Consider the following 16368-nt stretch of genomic DNA (forward strand, 5'->3'; position numbering starts at 1 on the left):
TCAAAGCAACACTATCATTAAATACAAAGTAATTGAAAGATACATATGATTATGTTAAGCTTTGAAATTGAAGTAACCAGCCGCCAAAACCTGCCATCCCCAACGCAGCTGTTGCCACTGATTCTTTTTTGGTGATGTGCTGAAGGTGATTTCCAAACAAAAAGCCAATCTAACAGTCCGTCAAGAGAAGTATTGGTCTCATACCTCTGGATCACCAATGGACGACAGGCCATGTATCCCAGCCAAGCAGCCATGGGGGCACGGTACTTCCTGCCTGGTTGAGGTGCATTCTTTCCTGGCAACCAAGCTCCTGATATTGTAGCATGACGAAGCCTCTTGATCAAACGGTCTAGGGCCGACCATGTGTGCTCAAGGCACACTTTTAAATCCTCTCATCCCAGTGGCAGGAGGTGGCCTGTTTTTCACACACTCACATAGCAAGAATTATGCTTCTCCGAGAGACTTTGTACGGCCAGAATTCTGGTTGCTAGGCGACTTGGTGTTGATTGAGGAAGGATTGCCTGGCGCCCTCAAAGCGTATCACAAAGGATGGCCATCTTTAGCCGAGTCTTATTACACCGCCGGGACAGTATCCCTTAGCCCCGGACCGATACGACAGACCGGTCCTAGGTGGAAGAGGATAAAAGGACTTCCTTCCTCCATCTCGGGCCGGACTAGACGTATCGGCCGGAGAGGAGGAAGCTGGGAGCTCCTCTCGGACCCATCTGATAGACCGGTCCGAGGGGAAGGATGCGAGAACTCCTCTTGGACCAATCTTTTGTAGCGGTCCGAGACGGCAAAGTGGTGAGTAGATGTCGCCCCTGGAGTAAAACCAAAGATGAAAGTGCTGAAATGGATGTGCAGATATCAACTGCGATGGGAGATGTTTTTGGCCTCATATGGAGGTTGAGCAGGTGCTTGTCCAAGACAGCTTGACACAGGTCCCGAATCGCGCCCAGTAGTCAGGGAGGGGAGGGGAGGGACTAGCGTGAAGTTTGATTCCACAGGGGCGCATACATCCCCTTACATACATACCCATGAGAAGAGTGCGGCGTGGGAAGTTGGCAGGGTGACAAGCATCATCCTCATCGAACGCCATGCAACTCCAACCACCTCGTCCCCGTCCCCCGCACTTCCAGCCCGCTTATCGATGGACTCCGCTGAACTCAAGCACACCCTTCGCTCGATAAGTAAGTGTCCTCCGCCCTTGCTCTGGATCCCGGGATCTGGCATGAACGGAGGCTAACCCGATCTTCTCTCGTGGGGATCATGGCAGACATAGATGTTCTATGGACGGTGAGCGAGCGGACGTTCCTGTCGCCCTTCTTCGCGTGCTGGATCCCGCTGATCGCGCTGGGCCAGAGTGCGCCGGTGTTCTACTACTGGTCGGTCCGCTTCCTGGCCTTCGTGCTCCTCCGCACGCTCGTCTGCTGGAGCTCGCAAGCCTGGCGGAACCGGCGCTGGGCGCGCGGCCGGATCGACTGGAACGACCAGGTCGTCCTCGTCACCGGCGGCAGCGAGGGTCTCGGCAGGGTGCTCGTGGAGACCTTGCTGCTCAAACACATCTCCGTCGTCGTCCTCGACATCAAACCTTACAGTGGTTCGCCCCCCCTCTTCTTCCCCTACCGAATCTCTCCTTCTCTCTCTCTCTCTCGCTGGCTTAACTAGCATCTCTTCTGCTAATAGATCGCGACGAGGAAGAAGAGGGGGACCTCAAGTTCTATCAATGCGATGTCTCCGATCCCGTGGCTGTCGCAGCAGCAGCCGACCGGATCCGGGAAGAGGTCGGCTCCCCCACGATCATTTTCAACAATGCAGGCATTGTACACGGCAAACCCATCCTCGAACTGGAGCCCGACGAGCTGAAAAAGTGCGTTTCCATCGGACCGACCCGATCAGCCGGGTCTCAGACAAGCTTCAAGCTAACCCACCATCTCAATGTTTTTCTGTGCATGTTCTGATACAGGACCTTCGGCGTGAACGTCTTTGCGCACTTCTATATCTACAAGGCCTTCCTGCCGGACATGATCAAGCGGAACTCTGGCCACATCGTACGTTTCAATGCGCTCGAAACAATGCTGACTAACTGAAGACAAATTTCTGTGGGGCGGCTTTAACAGGTCACGATGGCCTCGGTCCTTGGCCATGTCGGCGTGGCCCGAGTGGCGGACTACTGCGCGTCCAAAGCCGCCGCGATCCTTTTACACCAGTCCCTCAGAGAAGAGTTAACCTCAATGCGAGTCTCCCTCGGTGGGACCATCACGATCGTCTTTCGCTGACTAGATTGGCTGCTCGTTCCATGCTGTAGATACCATGCTCCTGGAGTTCGGACCACGCTGGTTTGTCCGGGATTGATGACTACCAAAATGTTCGAAGATGGTACGCCGAATTGCCCAAAATAACTTGCGTATATTAAAACGGATAGGAAATCGAAGGCAGCTGACTTCTCTCCCCTTCCCTCTCCCCACACGCACGCCTCTTCTCTGTCGTTTGCATCGGACCTTGCCCGAAAACCGAAGTGCAAACGTGGAACGAGTTCTTATTCCCCAAGCTCTCGCCGCACGAGATAATGAAGAAGATCATCCAGACGATCGACAACGAAGACTCGTCGGAGATCTACCTGCCCCTGTATACCAAATTCAACTTCATCTTCAACCTCTCTGACTTCTTCTTGGTCCCCTCCTGGTTGCTCAGCTTTCTGCATTGGTTCGTCGGCTCCAATCGCGCTTATATTGGCTCCTCAAAGAAGGGTAAATAGCACCAGCAATTGTTTTTCCCCACCCGAATAGCGGTATGCAACTGTTGCCTTGCCGAAACGAGCCCCGTGGATATGATGAACAAAAATATATATTTCCTGTTGCGAGAAGTCCGGCAAAGCACGAGTGTTTAGTTTGCTTTGAGGGGGGTTGACTCTTGTAATCGATCAGAGCGGACTTTCAAGCACCCTCTTGAAAAGAGTTCCAATCCATCGATCAATGCGCGGCTTTTCCCTAGTGTGACATAATGGCACCTGAAGTGACGTGTCATAACAGGGTCAACGAGCTCATGGGAACAAAGCGCCAGAAGAGGCTCATGCTTATCATTCTACCCACCCTGTGTATTCGGCAAAATTATAATTGTTTTGCAACCAATTTAAAATTCAGTTGCATGCATCCAAGGCAATCTGCACCCAAGTTAATGGCGGGGGCCAGCAATGCTGCGGAGCAGCCAAGCCAAAAAGGGCATGCTGTGGTGAGCAAACTTGTGGGGGCCGTGGTGTGCTCAAAATCAGGCATTTCTCAGCTCAGTCATGGTGGATCCAGGATCATTATCACGTCCTCATCAAGACCCCCGTCAAGAAACCTCAAGATCAACCAGCGCGGCGCGTGCACAAGGCTCAAGAAGTTTCAGGACTTCCTTGCCCGCGCACAGTGTCACGTCAGTGTGGCTGTTGTCCTTTCTCTTGCTGCTTGTTTTATCTCTTCCCTTTCTTTCTTGTTTTGTTTTGTCTTTTCTTATATGTGTGCTTTTGGATGGAGCTGTATGTGGTGGGTTGGTGTTGTGTTGTGTTGTTTATTTTGTTTTGGTTTTGTCTCCTGTTGTTGTTGTTGTGCGCGTGGGTGTATGGCGACCGAACTTAGCACAAGTCCCTCGCCTGCCGGGGGGCAGGGGCGCGAAGCGCCTCGCACGAAGTGCGACCTCCCGTCAGGGAGGGACTTGCGTGCAATCCACGATTCCTGGCGTGAGAGCCCCGCGTGCAGTTGGTGTTTTTTGCAGGTGGCCAACTTTGTGCCCCCAAATCCCCCACTTCCCAGAGGGCATGTTGCCCGCCTCTTGAACCGGTGAAAGACCTGCATCTCCTCTTCAAATTGGTGGTAGGCCTGCCACCATTGCCCTCCTCCCATGAGCTGGAGATTGGCTCAAAGGAGCTCACTTTCTGAGAATCCTTTGAGATGACTAATAGAGTTGTACAGTTCTGTACAGTAAATCTCACTCCCTACACGGCCACTTTTCCTCCATGATTGGAATTTTCAACCGGGAGGATCAGGCCTTATATTGGGAGCTACAAGGCTCAAATTGCATCAAAAGAAGCGCAATGCCAAGCACTCCTTAAGTCCCAAGGGGCGACTTCAACAGATGAACGGTTGATTTTTAAAAAAGGAAAATGTGAAAAAAAGCCTAATACAGGCGGATATTCCTGGGGCTGTGAGACAGAGACCCTGCGGGGCTGCCCCTTTGGGGCTCTCACAGTGAGGCTTTGTTAAGCTCGTATGGCGACCTGTCCATTCATGTCACAAACCTTAAAGTCTGAGCTCAGCTTGAACTCAGATGATGGGTTGGCATGGGCATCATCTAAACCCTTTTCTTTTGGCTTCTCAGATCATTCATCAAGATCGTGCTCCAAATCTTAAGTTTATTGATCCCAAATCCCGCACGCAAGCTTCTGAGGTTCCGCTCTCAGTCCGCACTGATCCCTTTACTCAAATCCTCATTTTGATCACATCTTCTGGACCTCTTTGCCGGGCTTCCCCCACAACAACAAACTACCGCCAATGGAAATCTCCTTTCTGTTGTCTCTCAACAAATCCCCACTCCAACTTCTGCTATCTCAAATCCTCAGACCTCATTGGACCACTGTGAAGGCAGCGCTCAGACACAACATCCTTTCCAGTAACTGCCAATGAACCAGCACCAGTCAGAGTTCCACATTGCTGTCTGACCAATGATGCCAATTCTTTGGTAAGTGGTCAGCTGGGTCAATCTTGGCTGCCACCAACCAAGTACTGGAAGCTTGGTTGACAGTTCAACCCAGCTTTCACATGATTTGACATCCACAGCCAATCACTCTGTGGTTGGTTGTGCACTGTGAGGCACTGCACTCCCCTTGGGTTTCACAAAGGTTACATGTGACTATCCATTGATTACATCCACTCTAATCTGTATAGTCTGCACTTCCCTCCTTCCCACCTAGCTCAGTAGAGACCCCGGACTGATCCCTCTTTCACTGAGCTAGCTTCATGAAATAAAGCCCCAAGATTGTTTCTAGAATCACTCCAAGGCCTCACTGCCTCCAAACAGTGAAGGGACTCCCAACCTTCACCCACCAAGGAAAATGAACCTTGCAAGTACTGAAACCAGTCATTTTGAAATCATCAGCCGTTGGCTCATCCAAGGAAATTGGGCTGGCCACTGAGCCAAACTTGAGCTCTCAGCTGCCTCTCTGTAAATATTCTTTGGAAAACCTCTCTAGAACAAAACCTCCTTGTATTTCTCTCGGGAGAAACCTGTAAAGCCCACATGTACAGAAGACTTCACAGAGATTTTGCATCCCCTTTCACATCTACATCCTCTGCCAAAAGCATATCTTTCACCTTTCCTTGCCTATTGCAGCAGAGAACCATTGATCTCCCTCCAACACAAGCAATAACAGAAACCCCGTGGAGCTAAAGGATTAGTGCCCATTCCCTGTGCCACTTGGGACACCTTAGTGAGGAATCTCTGTAGTCCTTACAAAACCCCCCAGAGAAGTTAGCTTCACCGGGCAGAAGACCTCTTAAACAAACTGTCACACTCCGGTGGTTCTCTGGGGAGAAGTCCTCTTTGGAGAACCAGGGCTCTATGATCTGGTTACTGGTCAAAATGGTACCAGATCACCAAGGACTTTTCTGCTCATTTCTCCTCAACCACCTGTTCCAACTGAGACCACATATCCAAGGATGTATACTCCTTCTCAGTGGCACATGTGCCTGTGTTCTGATATAAGCTGAATCATATTGAAAGGAAGGGTTCCTCCTTTGTGGTTTGGTATATGATGTTACAGGTTGCCAAAAAGGTCTCCTCAGCTTTTACAGATTGTACCTACCAGTTCTCCAAGGAGGGCTTTGGCAAACTGGCACATCTTGTACATAACCATGTAGGAGGAATCCTCCTTGGAAATCAGGTACAGCTTGAAGCTACACATAAATATCAGATTGCTAATGAGGAAAGCTGTGCTGTGTCTGACTTGTGATTTATTGGTTGATCCCATGTAAAGTTCAAACAGATCTCCAGGGATTAAAAATCCAAGACCATCCCCCAAAGGCAGTCTGCCCTCCTGGTTCTCAGCAGGAATCTGGTTTTCAAGCCTGACTAGCTGATCAAGCATTGTGGCAAGGCCAGGCTCTTGAGTCTCAAAAAAAACTTGGCCAGAAGCCAAGGCATGGATCCAGTAGTGTGAGGGAAAACCCATAAACATTGAATGTGTCCTTGGCACCTCAGATTTCAGCCAGGCTATCATTACAGAAGCCCACAGATGTAATTGATAAGTAAAATAACTTAGCTGCGGAAGCGCAGCTAAGAGATAAAATGGTAGCCGCAATGTTTACCATAATGCACAAACAGGCAGCAGATAAATATAATACCCAGCAGTATTAAATGGGGAAAAACATATGAATAATATGTACATGTAAAAAATATAACAAGGGGCTTAACTGACAGACTCCCTAAAATTTGACTTTCAGCTCTCCAACAAACCGGATGTCCAGAAGACCAAATATTGATGTCCTTCCCTGGTCCCCAGGACCAAAAATTGACCCAGGGCAAATTTGGGAGTCCAAAGTTGAATTATTCAACATAGTCTCCGAGTTGGGATTTAACTTTTCCAAATAATAACAGAAATAAACAACAATTTATATCAACCTCTTTGGAGTTCAAGTTTGATTCTGTATGAGGGGTCAAATGGTCTTGTTGATTTCCAGAAGGATCATAATCCTTTTTAAAATGTAAGAATGTGACTTATTGTGCACTATGAGAAAATTGAGATAACTTGGAAAGCAGAATTGTGAACCAGGCTAGTAGGTATGACATGGAACAGCATCAAAGTTGGTTTGCATGATTTTATGCATGCATAAATCATAAAATCATAAAATCTTTTTTGCAGGGGATATGACTGTCTGATTATGTAATACAAAATTTCCTCACCAAAATATTTTTATGATTTTATGATTTATGCATGCATAAAATTATGCAAACCAAATTTGAACACCATAAGTGTCCAAATCTAAGTTTATTAAAACCACAGTTTTGCCAAAAAAAAAATCAAGGGTTCCCCCTATATACAAGCAATCAAAAAAAAAAAAAAGGTAAAACAAGCTAAATTAATGAACAAACAAACAAAAGAAATCTTAATTGAAACATATCTACAAAAAAAGCAAAGGATTTAACAAACTCCCAGCCTTTGACATGCCACAGGTGAAAAGAGACCGGTTTTAACCCGCTCAGCCTGGCGCAAGTGCGTGGGGCAAAAGTCGGGGCTGGAAACCCCTCAGCCAATTGCAAGCGCAATTAGGGAGGGGGAGGATCACCACCAGTGCTCCGCAAATGCAAGAGCAGGGAGGATCACCTGGGGCATAAACCTCGGTGCAGAAGATGCCCCCTTATATACTGAAGAGGCTGCGATTGCAGAGCGCTCCATCATCACCTTGGCCCAGGATGGCCCAGAAAGCCACAAGCCACTGTGCCCGTTGCCAGGTGAATACGGCAATTCCTTGCTTGTATGTACAGCCGCTTTCACTACCCCTGAAGCCTACATAAGCCAGTGCCACGGCAATCAAAAAGGTACGTACCAATCTGGCAGGGAGTTGAGCGCTTTGGGAGTCTTGCCAACTGCTCTTTCAATTTTCTTTGCCTAATACAACCGGCCTAATTTGTGGCCTTCAATCTAAAGACGCCTGCAACCACCACCTCTGCAATGCAATCCGCGCCCGCAACATATTCCCCTCTGCTGCCAATTTCAACTAGGCCCATCCCGCCGTTCTTGTCAAGACCTCTCTCAGGGTATCGAAAATTCTTTGCACTCCATTGACCACTTGCTTGGCATCCCAACCAAAAACCCACCCGGCCCATCAACTTGTCCGAGTTGTTGCAGAGGATATCAATCTCAACTAGCTCAGCTCCATTGGCACTGGCACAGCTGCTGCTTTCATATCTTGTCATTAAGTCTCTAGAGGCCTTTGATAGGTTGATCTTGTCGGTTTGGGTGGGGTACAAGATCTCAAAATGAAGCTAATTCACCCTTTGTAGGATCGCTTTGGTCTTGAGCGGCCGGCCAGCTTCCCAGTCGAGCAGCATCAAGGGCTTGATGGTCGCCCACTCACCGGCGCGCTCCATCAACCGCAAGATCTGCTCTATGCTTGCAAACTTGGCCGGGAAATCCGCGAGCCCAAAGATCTTCAAAGCTGCCCCAAACACCTCCCCCATGCATCCCGCTCAATGCTCCAACAGGCCTCCGTCTTTCACCATCTCTGAGGACGCCATTCCACCGAACAGGATCAAGGTTGGGTTCATGGAAGTACTGCATTTAGTTTTTTTATGTTACATCTTCTTGTCAGTCCCATGTGATCTCCTCCTAGATCTGCGAAGGGGTCTGATGGACTGACTTGATTGTTAGTTTATGCCAACGAAGGATCTGGAGCTCTCTTTTGCCATAGATCTCAGCGTTGTTGATCTGGCCGTTCCGAAAGAGTTTGGCAAGGAGCTCGAGCCGAGTTTGCGAATGGAGTGCAAGTTGAGAGGCAACTGGAGGATGGGGATGGTCAAGATAGTGCCCAATGCTGATCCGCGTCCATTGGTTATGTCTGACTCAGACCGGCTGCAGCTGTTCAGCATTGACAACAGTCACGGCGCTGAGAATGGGGACCTGGGGGTGTCTCTGACAGTGCCAGTGGGCATCCTTGAAGCCTATGCCGTTTTGGATGAGCACCAATGTCGGAGGATGGCGGCCGTTGTTGGGTGTTTTCAAGAGAGGTGCAAGGAGAGCAGGGTCATTGACCGGTCGGGCAACACCTTTGTGCTGAAAAACACAAAGTCCCAGCCGGATCTGCGTCCGGTTCCAGTTCCACTAGCGGGCCGAGCTCGGCGGCCCGCTTGACCGACTCAAACACTCGCGTTGGCCGGACCCTGTACGTGCCATATGTTTGGCTTGAGATCTTGATGCCCTCCGTCTGAAAGGCTTCTTAGTTTGACCGGCAGACAAACAACACCTTCCCCCCCGCCTCGGGCCCGTGTAGACGCGATCCGTAGAATGCACCCACTGCTCCCGCGCTAACTGCGTATAATAAACAGTGTGTGAGCCTGTGTCTCTTATGTGACAGCAGGACACAAGAAAAATGGGTGGGCACTGCTTGGATTTCTTGGGATAAAGAAATAACAAACAGTAAGAGAAAAAGAGAGAGAGAGAAAGAGATGATCTGAGAGATGATATTCAAGGTTCTGTTGACCTGTAGGTGGGAACTAACATCCACTAGCAATGCTACTCCTTAAGGGAGTGCTGCCAAGCTGTGCCAGAGATTGCAACAGCCTCTTCTCACAATGGAAACATGGAAGGTATCTGAATTAGACAAGTCTAATCAGCCACAATTTTTTAGACTTCTCTGTGGATAGCCAAGGTTCTTTAAAGGGAAACCTATGTGGTTTGTTACTGACAAAAACCACAGAAAAAGAAGGATATGAAGTGATTTGATCCTTGAGAGTAGATGTCTAGAGGTATATGTACCTGTGATCAAAGAGGAAAAAACAAACAAGAGAGGAGAGAAAGCAGTCAAAGAGACAGAGAGGAACTCCTCTGAGATAATCAAGGTTCAATGAAAAGGGTACTAACTGTCAATATTCCTGTTGGTGATACTGGGAGTGTAGTTGCCTTGTTCTGGTGATCCTGGGTTGTCTGGAGGTGTGGTTCTGGTCTGCTGAAGTCTGTAGATCCTCCTCAGGCAAGGGGGATCCTGACTTCGAAAATGTTCACAGTTTTCTTATGTAATTACATATGTACATGTGTTTTGGCACGCCTGGTAGCGCTGACACGTCACAACTGCGCATGCGCGCCACAACTCAAGAACTCAGGGAAGGAGTAGAGTTACAGAGAATTGGTAAGTTTTAACTAGGTTTAAAATTGCATGAGGAAACAGAATATGAAGTCAAAACAAGGATATCTCTTAAGATGAAAAAGATATGAAGTAATTCATATGTAAAAAGTAGAAAAAGGCAGACTTTAGGTCAGCTGTGTTGACTCTAAGGCTGACACAGTGTGTGTGTAAACTGACCTATGAGTATATTAGTCTGAAAAGCTAAAATGATCCACTGGAAAACATTCCAGGCCGAATATTTCCTTTTGCCTACCCTTTACAATCTATCTCAAACCCAATTCATCCGACTTCAATTCCCATAAACTCAACGTAAAAAATATCTCATATTGTGATATTCAAGTCAAGAACCATCAAGGCAGCATCAACTGGAACAAAAGTGACAAGTGGACAACCAAATCTGCAAAATCAAGGGCATTGAGAACCCCTACCTGGTCATCCTCTTCAACTTGAGCGGAACGATCCAAAAGAAAGCAAAGTTGGTAAACCAAGATGATCCAAACCGAGTGTTGCTGCAAATTCATGGTCTGAGAAACATTGGTTGCCTCACCAACAAGATATCTGAAGCCTTGACCGAATTTAAAAATGCCAAACCAGACCTGGAGCAAATGCATAAGCAAGATCCCAAAGCGGCAGAGTGGATCAGTGCAATCAATCCGTGTGCCTATCCGGAAAATGCGGAGTAGGAGATTGATTCTACTTTTCACATTCATCATTTGGTTGTTGCAAGCTTGTACCACCTCTCCGTTGTGTGCACAATATACAGAATTTCTCCAATGTCATAATGAGATATTTACAGTTTAGTTTTCATCTGATTTATGTACACTAGAGGCCAAGGCGGCTTCACCGCCGCAACCATAGGACAAACGCGGCAGGCCCCCAAGGAACTCCAAGCTCCACAGCATGAAGCCCCCCCCCTCCCCCAAGCCAAGACCAAGCTCTCCTGCCCAACCCCAAATTCAAGGATCCAAAACGTCCGTGCAGCAAGTACACAGCCAAATTACAGCCATACCCCGCCAGACACCTGATAGAAAAACCAGCCTGTCTCTCTGCCCCGCCCACCAGAAGACCCCTCACCAGACAACAAACCAACGGCAGGCCCCTACACCAGAATCAAACAACAACAGTGCAGACGCTGCCCCCCCCCCCCCCCCCTTGGTATGCCCACACTTACAGCTTGCGCACCGCACCCGCGGCCACCCAACCATCCACAACCCTCACCTCACATTCAACCCCTGCCCCCCCCAACAGCACCCTGCGCAACCGCGGCACACCCCGGGGGTTTCAATTTTACACAAGCTTGAAATCATCCAGGATAATCATCACCTCTTACAATTCCCCTAAACTTTCATCTCATATTCTTGATGGATCATCTCAGCAATCAAAAAGTTTGTAGCAGATAAATCAAGCAAATTGACTTCTATGTTTTTTTTCAAGAGAGATGATTTTCTGCATTTTATTTCCCTGGACTCCGAATTTTTTTTCTATAATAGCATACACTGAATGTAGAGCAAATTATGAATCATATTGGACTTAAAATCATGATTTAACTGTCACACATAATTAAACAGAGGATTATGTGGAATGAAAATTTGCTTTTCAGAAGCAAAGCCTCCTTGAAGGCTAGTGTTTATAAGAATTCCAGCCATTGCTTATTTTCTGCCTGCCCTCAGGGTTACAATCTATCCAAAAGTGATAGTCAATGAGTGGCAAGGGCATTTGGTCACACTGACCAGCAAAGACTGCTGAATCCAGCTAGCTTGGTGCAATCCCCTTGTTTCAGAGACCGGGGGACCCAGCACAACAAAGGTGCCTTTTGAATTGGGCCTTTGAAAGAGAGGCTTTTGAGTAAAGTCCCTGCAATTTCGTGAGAGCTGTGGATTGCTGTGGCTTTTTTGGCCTCTTGGCAACTCAGACACTTGCATTAGAAGTGTCTGAGTTGTAACTCCCAAAACTTCAGGCAAATTGAAATGCCATGAACTTTGGCATGTAGTCAAGCATCTTGGTTTTGTGACCATAAATCTTTTTGAAACATTTGAAGCAAATAATATCCATTCTATTGGATGCTAGCAAGAGTACATCTGGTAGGCTCCTTTTTCAATTTTTAGTGGGGCCATAGAAGCAACATCTCCATACAGCTTCTCAGACAATACCAACAAATCAAAATGGATATCTTGATAATTTATTGCCAGTGAAGTAGAAAACCCCTGCCCATCTGTTGAGCACAGAAAGATGCAGAAAAATCAGGCCTTTTTGGTGGTTCATCTGGCTGAATGGATTTCCTCTGGGAAGGTGGAGCAACTGAGAGTGCAATTGATTCCCTGCCACAACAACCCAAGCTCTCAGTTCAGTTTTGGGACATTAGTCCTAAGTTCCTCCTTTAGAGGCTTGCGCTTTGTGTGCCCAAGGGGCGCTTTGCACCAGCCCAGGCTGTGGCAGGGCCCTCTGAAGCAAGGGACTTATGTTAAGTTAGAGCATCTCCACTGCAGGTGCTAAACTGCACTGCCAAATCTTTGAGTTTGGCGACTGGGGCACAGTTGTAAGGGGAGAAGGTGAGAGTATCACATGAGAGATGGGTGATACTTGCAAGGGTGGGGTGCTATCCTGTTTACAAATTTGAAAACAGGATAGCTCCCAAGAGGCAAGTTTGCAGATTTGATGTGTATTTGGCACCTGTGGTGGTGTTGCTAAAGCGGGTTTGAGGTGCTATATCTAATTTAACAACCTGGTTTAGCACCCACGGTGGAGATGCTCTTAGTGGAGGACTGTAAGGCCTCTGTGAAGTCCTTCACCAAATGTTGTCAAAGAGGCACAAGGGACCAGGCTGAAGCAGCTAAAAGCTTCTAGTACCAATGTGGGGGGCTGGATTACATTGAGCTATCACTGGGAGAGTTAACATAATGGACCAGTAACCCCTCATGCAAGTACAACCAGTAGTAGGAAAGGGGGAAAGTCTAAAGGAAAGAAGGGACAAGTGAACTTAGCACCAGGAGAGAGTATAATGTACCATTATTCTCTGCCGGGTTAGGAAGGGTGTGGAGGCAAATGGAAGTCCTCTTTAGCTTAAACTGTGACAGGGCTTGTGAGCTATTCTGCTGAGTCCAGGAGAAGCGCTCACAAGGACTTCCTGTCAATCTGGAAACCCAGATTTTCTTAGATTTTGCAGGGAAATCTAGGAATATCTAGGATTTGGGATAATCAAGCCCATATTTCTGTGTGAAAGCTGGAAAAATCCAAACTTAACACAAGTCCCTCCCGTGCTTGCGGGGTGTGAGCACCCTCCCGGCAGGGAGGGGCTTGCCTGTAATGTCAAGGTTCTTGCGTGACAAATACCAGCCAAATGGCTGGAAAGACCACAAAACCCCACAGATGACCCCCAACCCCTCTGAAATTTGAGAAGCCAATGACACCATTGGAATCCTCAGGACTTCCTACATGTTCTGAACTGTTGAACCCTTTAAAAAAAGCTGCTGTTGTGTTTGAAACCATTTGTAAAGCTGGCCAGAAGCCAATCATCTGTCACAGTAATTACAGATTGGTTGCCAGGGCAAAACACTATCACACCCCTTTCACACCCCTCAGAGCCCTTAAAATGGCTTTCTTGAAACACATGTAGAAACCTCAACAATGTCACTTTTGACATGGTTTTTTTTTTTTGGAAATCATAGGCAAGAGGGTAGGCTCCACTTCCCTCATTTTGATTCTTTGTTGGGGTGCTCAGTTGTAGGTGCTACAGGATCTTGAAACCAAAATAAAACAAAATATCACAAAAACCCCGATCTTGTCAGGCCGCGCCTGCGACTTTACCAGTAAGCCTCTCCTTCGGAGACGCTTCGCACCTCCTCGGAGAGGCTTTAGTTAAGCTCGGGAAAAATCTGAGTTCTCAGATTGACATGAAGTTCTCCAGTGAATCCAGCTGCTGACTGCTGCGTGACCGGACCGGGTGCGGACGACGCGGTGGAGACCGATGACGTACAATGGTGTGTGATTACGTAATCTTCCAGCCCGCACGTCCGATCGAAAGAGACGAGCAGGGACAAGACAAACATTTTGGCCTCTTCAAGTTCAAGCAAACCTTCAACAAACAAACACACGTTTGCTCACGATTTCGAAAGTTGAGTCGATCGTGGAAAAATTGAGAGTTCTGATCACCAAACCGCGTCATGTTCAGGAATAACGTCAGTTCACCCCTTTCAGCTGGAAATCACCGACACAGTCTAACATTCCTCAAATCTCTTTATTGGTCTAGTACGATTCAGAGTTCAGTCTTCCTTGATGATAGGCGCACAATTACAGGAAATAATAGCGATTACTGTCAATCAGCCAACTAACCTACAAACTATCCTATCCGCAATCTTAATTAGTAATACGGTCTTCTCACCTCAGGGTCGACTTCACCAAGTAGAATATGCACTCGAGGCGGTCAAGCAAGGCTCAGCTTCGGTCGGATTGAGAAACAAGACTCACGTCTTGCTTCTAGCTCTCAAAGTACACTGATTACTCCTTTCCATTTCACTCGCCTGATGGATGGACACTAATAACGTCTTTCTTTCAACTCTTGCTCTCTTTCAAACAGCGATCAACCGGAGAACTAGCCTCCTATCAGAAAAAGCTGATCCGAATCGATGATCATATCGGGATTGCGATCGCCGGATTAACTAGCGATGCTAGAGTACTATCGTCAGTCCTAAACTAGTCTTCGAGCTCCCTGCTTTTGCAACGGGGAAGTCTCAGGAAACGACCGCAAGAGATTGATAATCCATGCATACCTGGGGTTGCAGCAACTTCATGAGACAGCAATCTATGACGTCTAGGTTATTGCACAATCGACCATTGCCACTTTCTCGATCAGTAATGGCAATTGCCGATAGTAAGCGATCTTTCTTGAAACTGCTTTTCGGGATTTCTGTTTGTTTAGAAGCATTCCATTAATACTCGATCGCATGCGGTTTGGATTCAAAAGAGGCTCAGGTTAATACACAGGAGTACGGGCGCAGACCCTACGGAGTTGGATTTTTGATTGGAGGACATGACGTGAATGAAACCCTGGTCTCACTTGATCCCTTTTGGGAAATTTAGCAAACCTTCAAACACTTTACTGAAGTCTGCTGGTTCTTGCTGTAGGAAACTGGCCCTCATCTTTACGAATTCAGCCCCTCTGGAAACTGTCTGGAATATTACGCGATGTCAATTGGTGCTCGGTCTCAATCAGCCAAGACCTATTTAGAGAAGCATTTCGAGAAGTTTTTGGATTGTAAGTAATTTGGTTGATCATTCTCTGCCGCGAATCGAAGGGATTGGGATCTGACGTAGCTTTCTCTTTTATGCATGAAAGGTGGTCTGGATGAGCTGATCAAACATGGCTTACATGCGCTCCGAGACACACTACAACAAGACAAGGAGTTGACGACGTTGAATACTTCACTAGGAATCGTTGGGCCCGACCACAAGTTTGAAATCATTGAAGGCGATGCCCTGGCTCCCTATTTGGCTCAAATGGACCCTAAGGATGATGGAAGTACTCAGGCTGCTCCTATGGAGACTGATCCCTGAACGCCCTTCTTGCTCATGCCTCAGGCTAACCAAAAATAGCTCCGGCTGGTGAAAACTGCTTCAAGGATTACCCTTTCTTTCTCCATACTCGTCCGATTATTTTGTTGTTACTATCTCACCAACTGGTTCCTTTTTTTTTCTGAACCCACAATAAAATCTCAAAATTCAGAGCTCTTTCTGGATTTCATTCTTAGGCGGCACATCGTTGTCAATATTCCCTATTTCTTTTATTGTTGTAAAAACAGAAAAGATGGCCTGGAAAGGGAACAAAGATGGTAGGTTAGGAGCATTTGCGGTGGAAGACACCCTCAGGCTATCGCGATTTGAGAAAAAAATCTGCTTGGCTAACAGTTTTTCTGAAAGACATACGGAAGTCTTTCAGACGGCGTTGACGCGAATGTGGGCTGAAACTACATAGAAGAAGCGCTGATACCGTCCGTCAGGCCCTAGAAGCTCGCCCATTGACCAAATTTCTCTTCAACTCCAGATAAAGATTTCAACGACTCTCAAGATGCGTTGGTTCCCAATGCATTGGCTGATATTGCCTGACATCGCACCTCTCACCTCTGCCGGCATCCATTCATAAGTTTTGCATACAACCTAATAAGAGTTTATACATGTTCATTGGATTTTGTATGACTGGCCACTGCGACCAACATCACGCCTGAAAATGACACCAAAAAAAGAGATGAACAGATCAGAGAGAAGATATTAGCTTTTGCTTGTATGATAAAAATGTAATACAATTCTGTTCTGTTTTTCAACTTTGGGGCATAAAGCCTAGTATAAAGAAAGTACAGAACGCCAACTAACAAACAATTGAAATTCCGTTTATTATGTTTTTAGAAATTTAAACAATTGGGTAGAATACATACTACATAAAATTATTGGAGATGGCTTCAAGAAAGTAGATAGCCTAACGACTTGGGAAACGTCGCAA

The 16368-nt window shown here is 47.1% G+C and overlaps 3 protein-coding genes across 3 annotated transcripts; all 3 read left to right on the plus strand.

The window, feature by feature from the left end:
- Positions 1-1150: 1150 nt before the first annotated feature.
- Positions 1151-2758, plus strand: PtA15_18A289 (uncharacterized protein; the record flags this gene model as incomplete). The annotated part of the gene is made up of 7 exons (XM_053164813.1): positions 1151-1190; positions 1277-1600; positions 1687-1870; positions 1967-2051; positions 2121-2236; positions 2309-2379; positions 2520-2758. 7 exons carry the CDS (start codon positions 1151-1153, stop codon positions 2756-2758), a joined length of 1059 nt encoding a protein of 352 aa, XP_053028786.1.
- Positions 2759-10778: 8020 nt separating this feature from the next.
- Positions 10779-11271, plus strand: PtA15_18A290 (uncharacterized protein; the record flags this gene model as incomplete). Its single annotated transcript, XM_053164815.1, has 2 exons — positions 10779-10849; positions 11052-11271. 2 exons carry the CDS (start codon positions 10779-10781, stop codon positions 11269-11271), a joined length of 291 nt encoding a protein of 96 aa, XP_053028787.1.
- A 2767-nt stretch (positions 11272-14038) lies between these two features.
- On the plus strand, positions 14039-15428 carry PtA15_18A291 (uncharacterized protein; the record flags this gene model as incomplete). The annotated part of the gene is made up of 8 exons (XM_053164816.1): positions 14039-14053; positions 14125-14135; positions 14240-14363; positions 14452-14555; positions 14657-14745; positions 14839-14909; positions 15000-15129; positions 15211-15428. The coding sequence occupies 8 exons, from the start codon at positions 14039-14041 to the stop codon at positions 15426-15428; spliced, it is 762 nt and encodes a 253-aa protein (XP_053028788.1).
- Between the last annotated feature and the right edge of the window lie 940 nt (positions 15429-16368).

Source organism: Puccinia triticina, chromosome 18A (assembly GCF_026914185.1).
Source record: "Puccinia triticina chromosome 18A, complete sequence".
NCBI lineage: Eukaryota > Fungi > Basidiomycota > Pucciniomycetes > Pucciniales > Pucciniaceae > Puccinia > Puccinia triticina.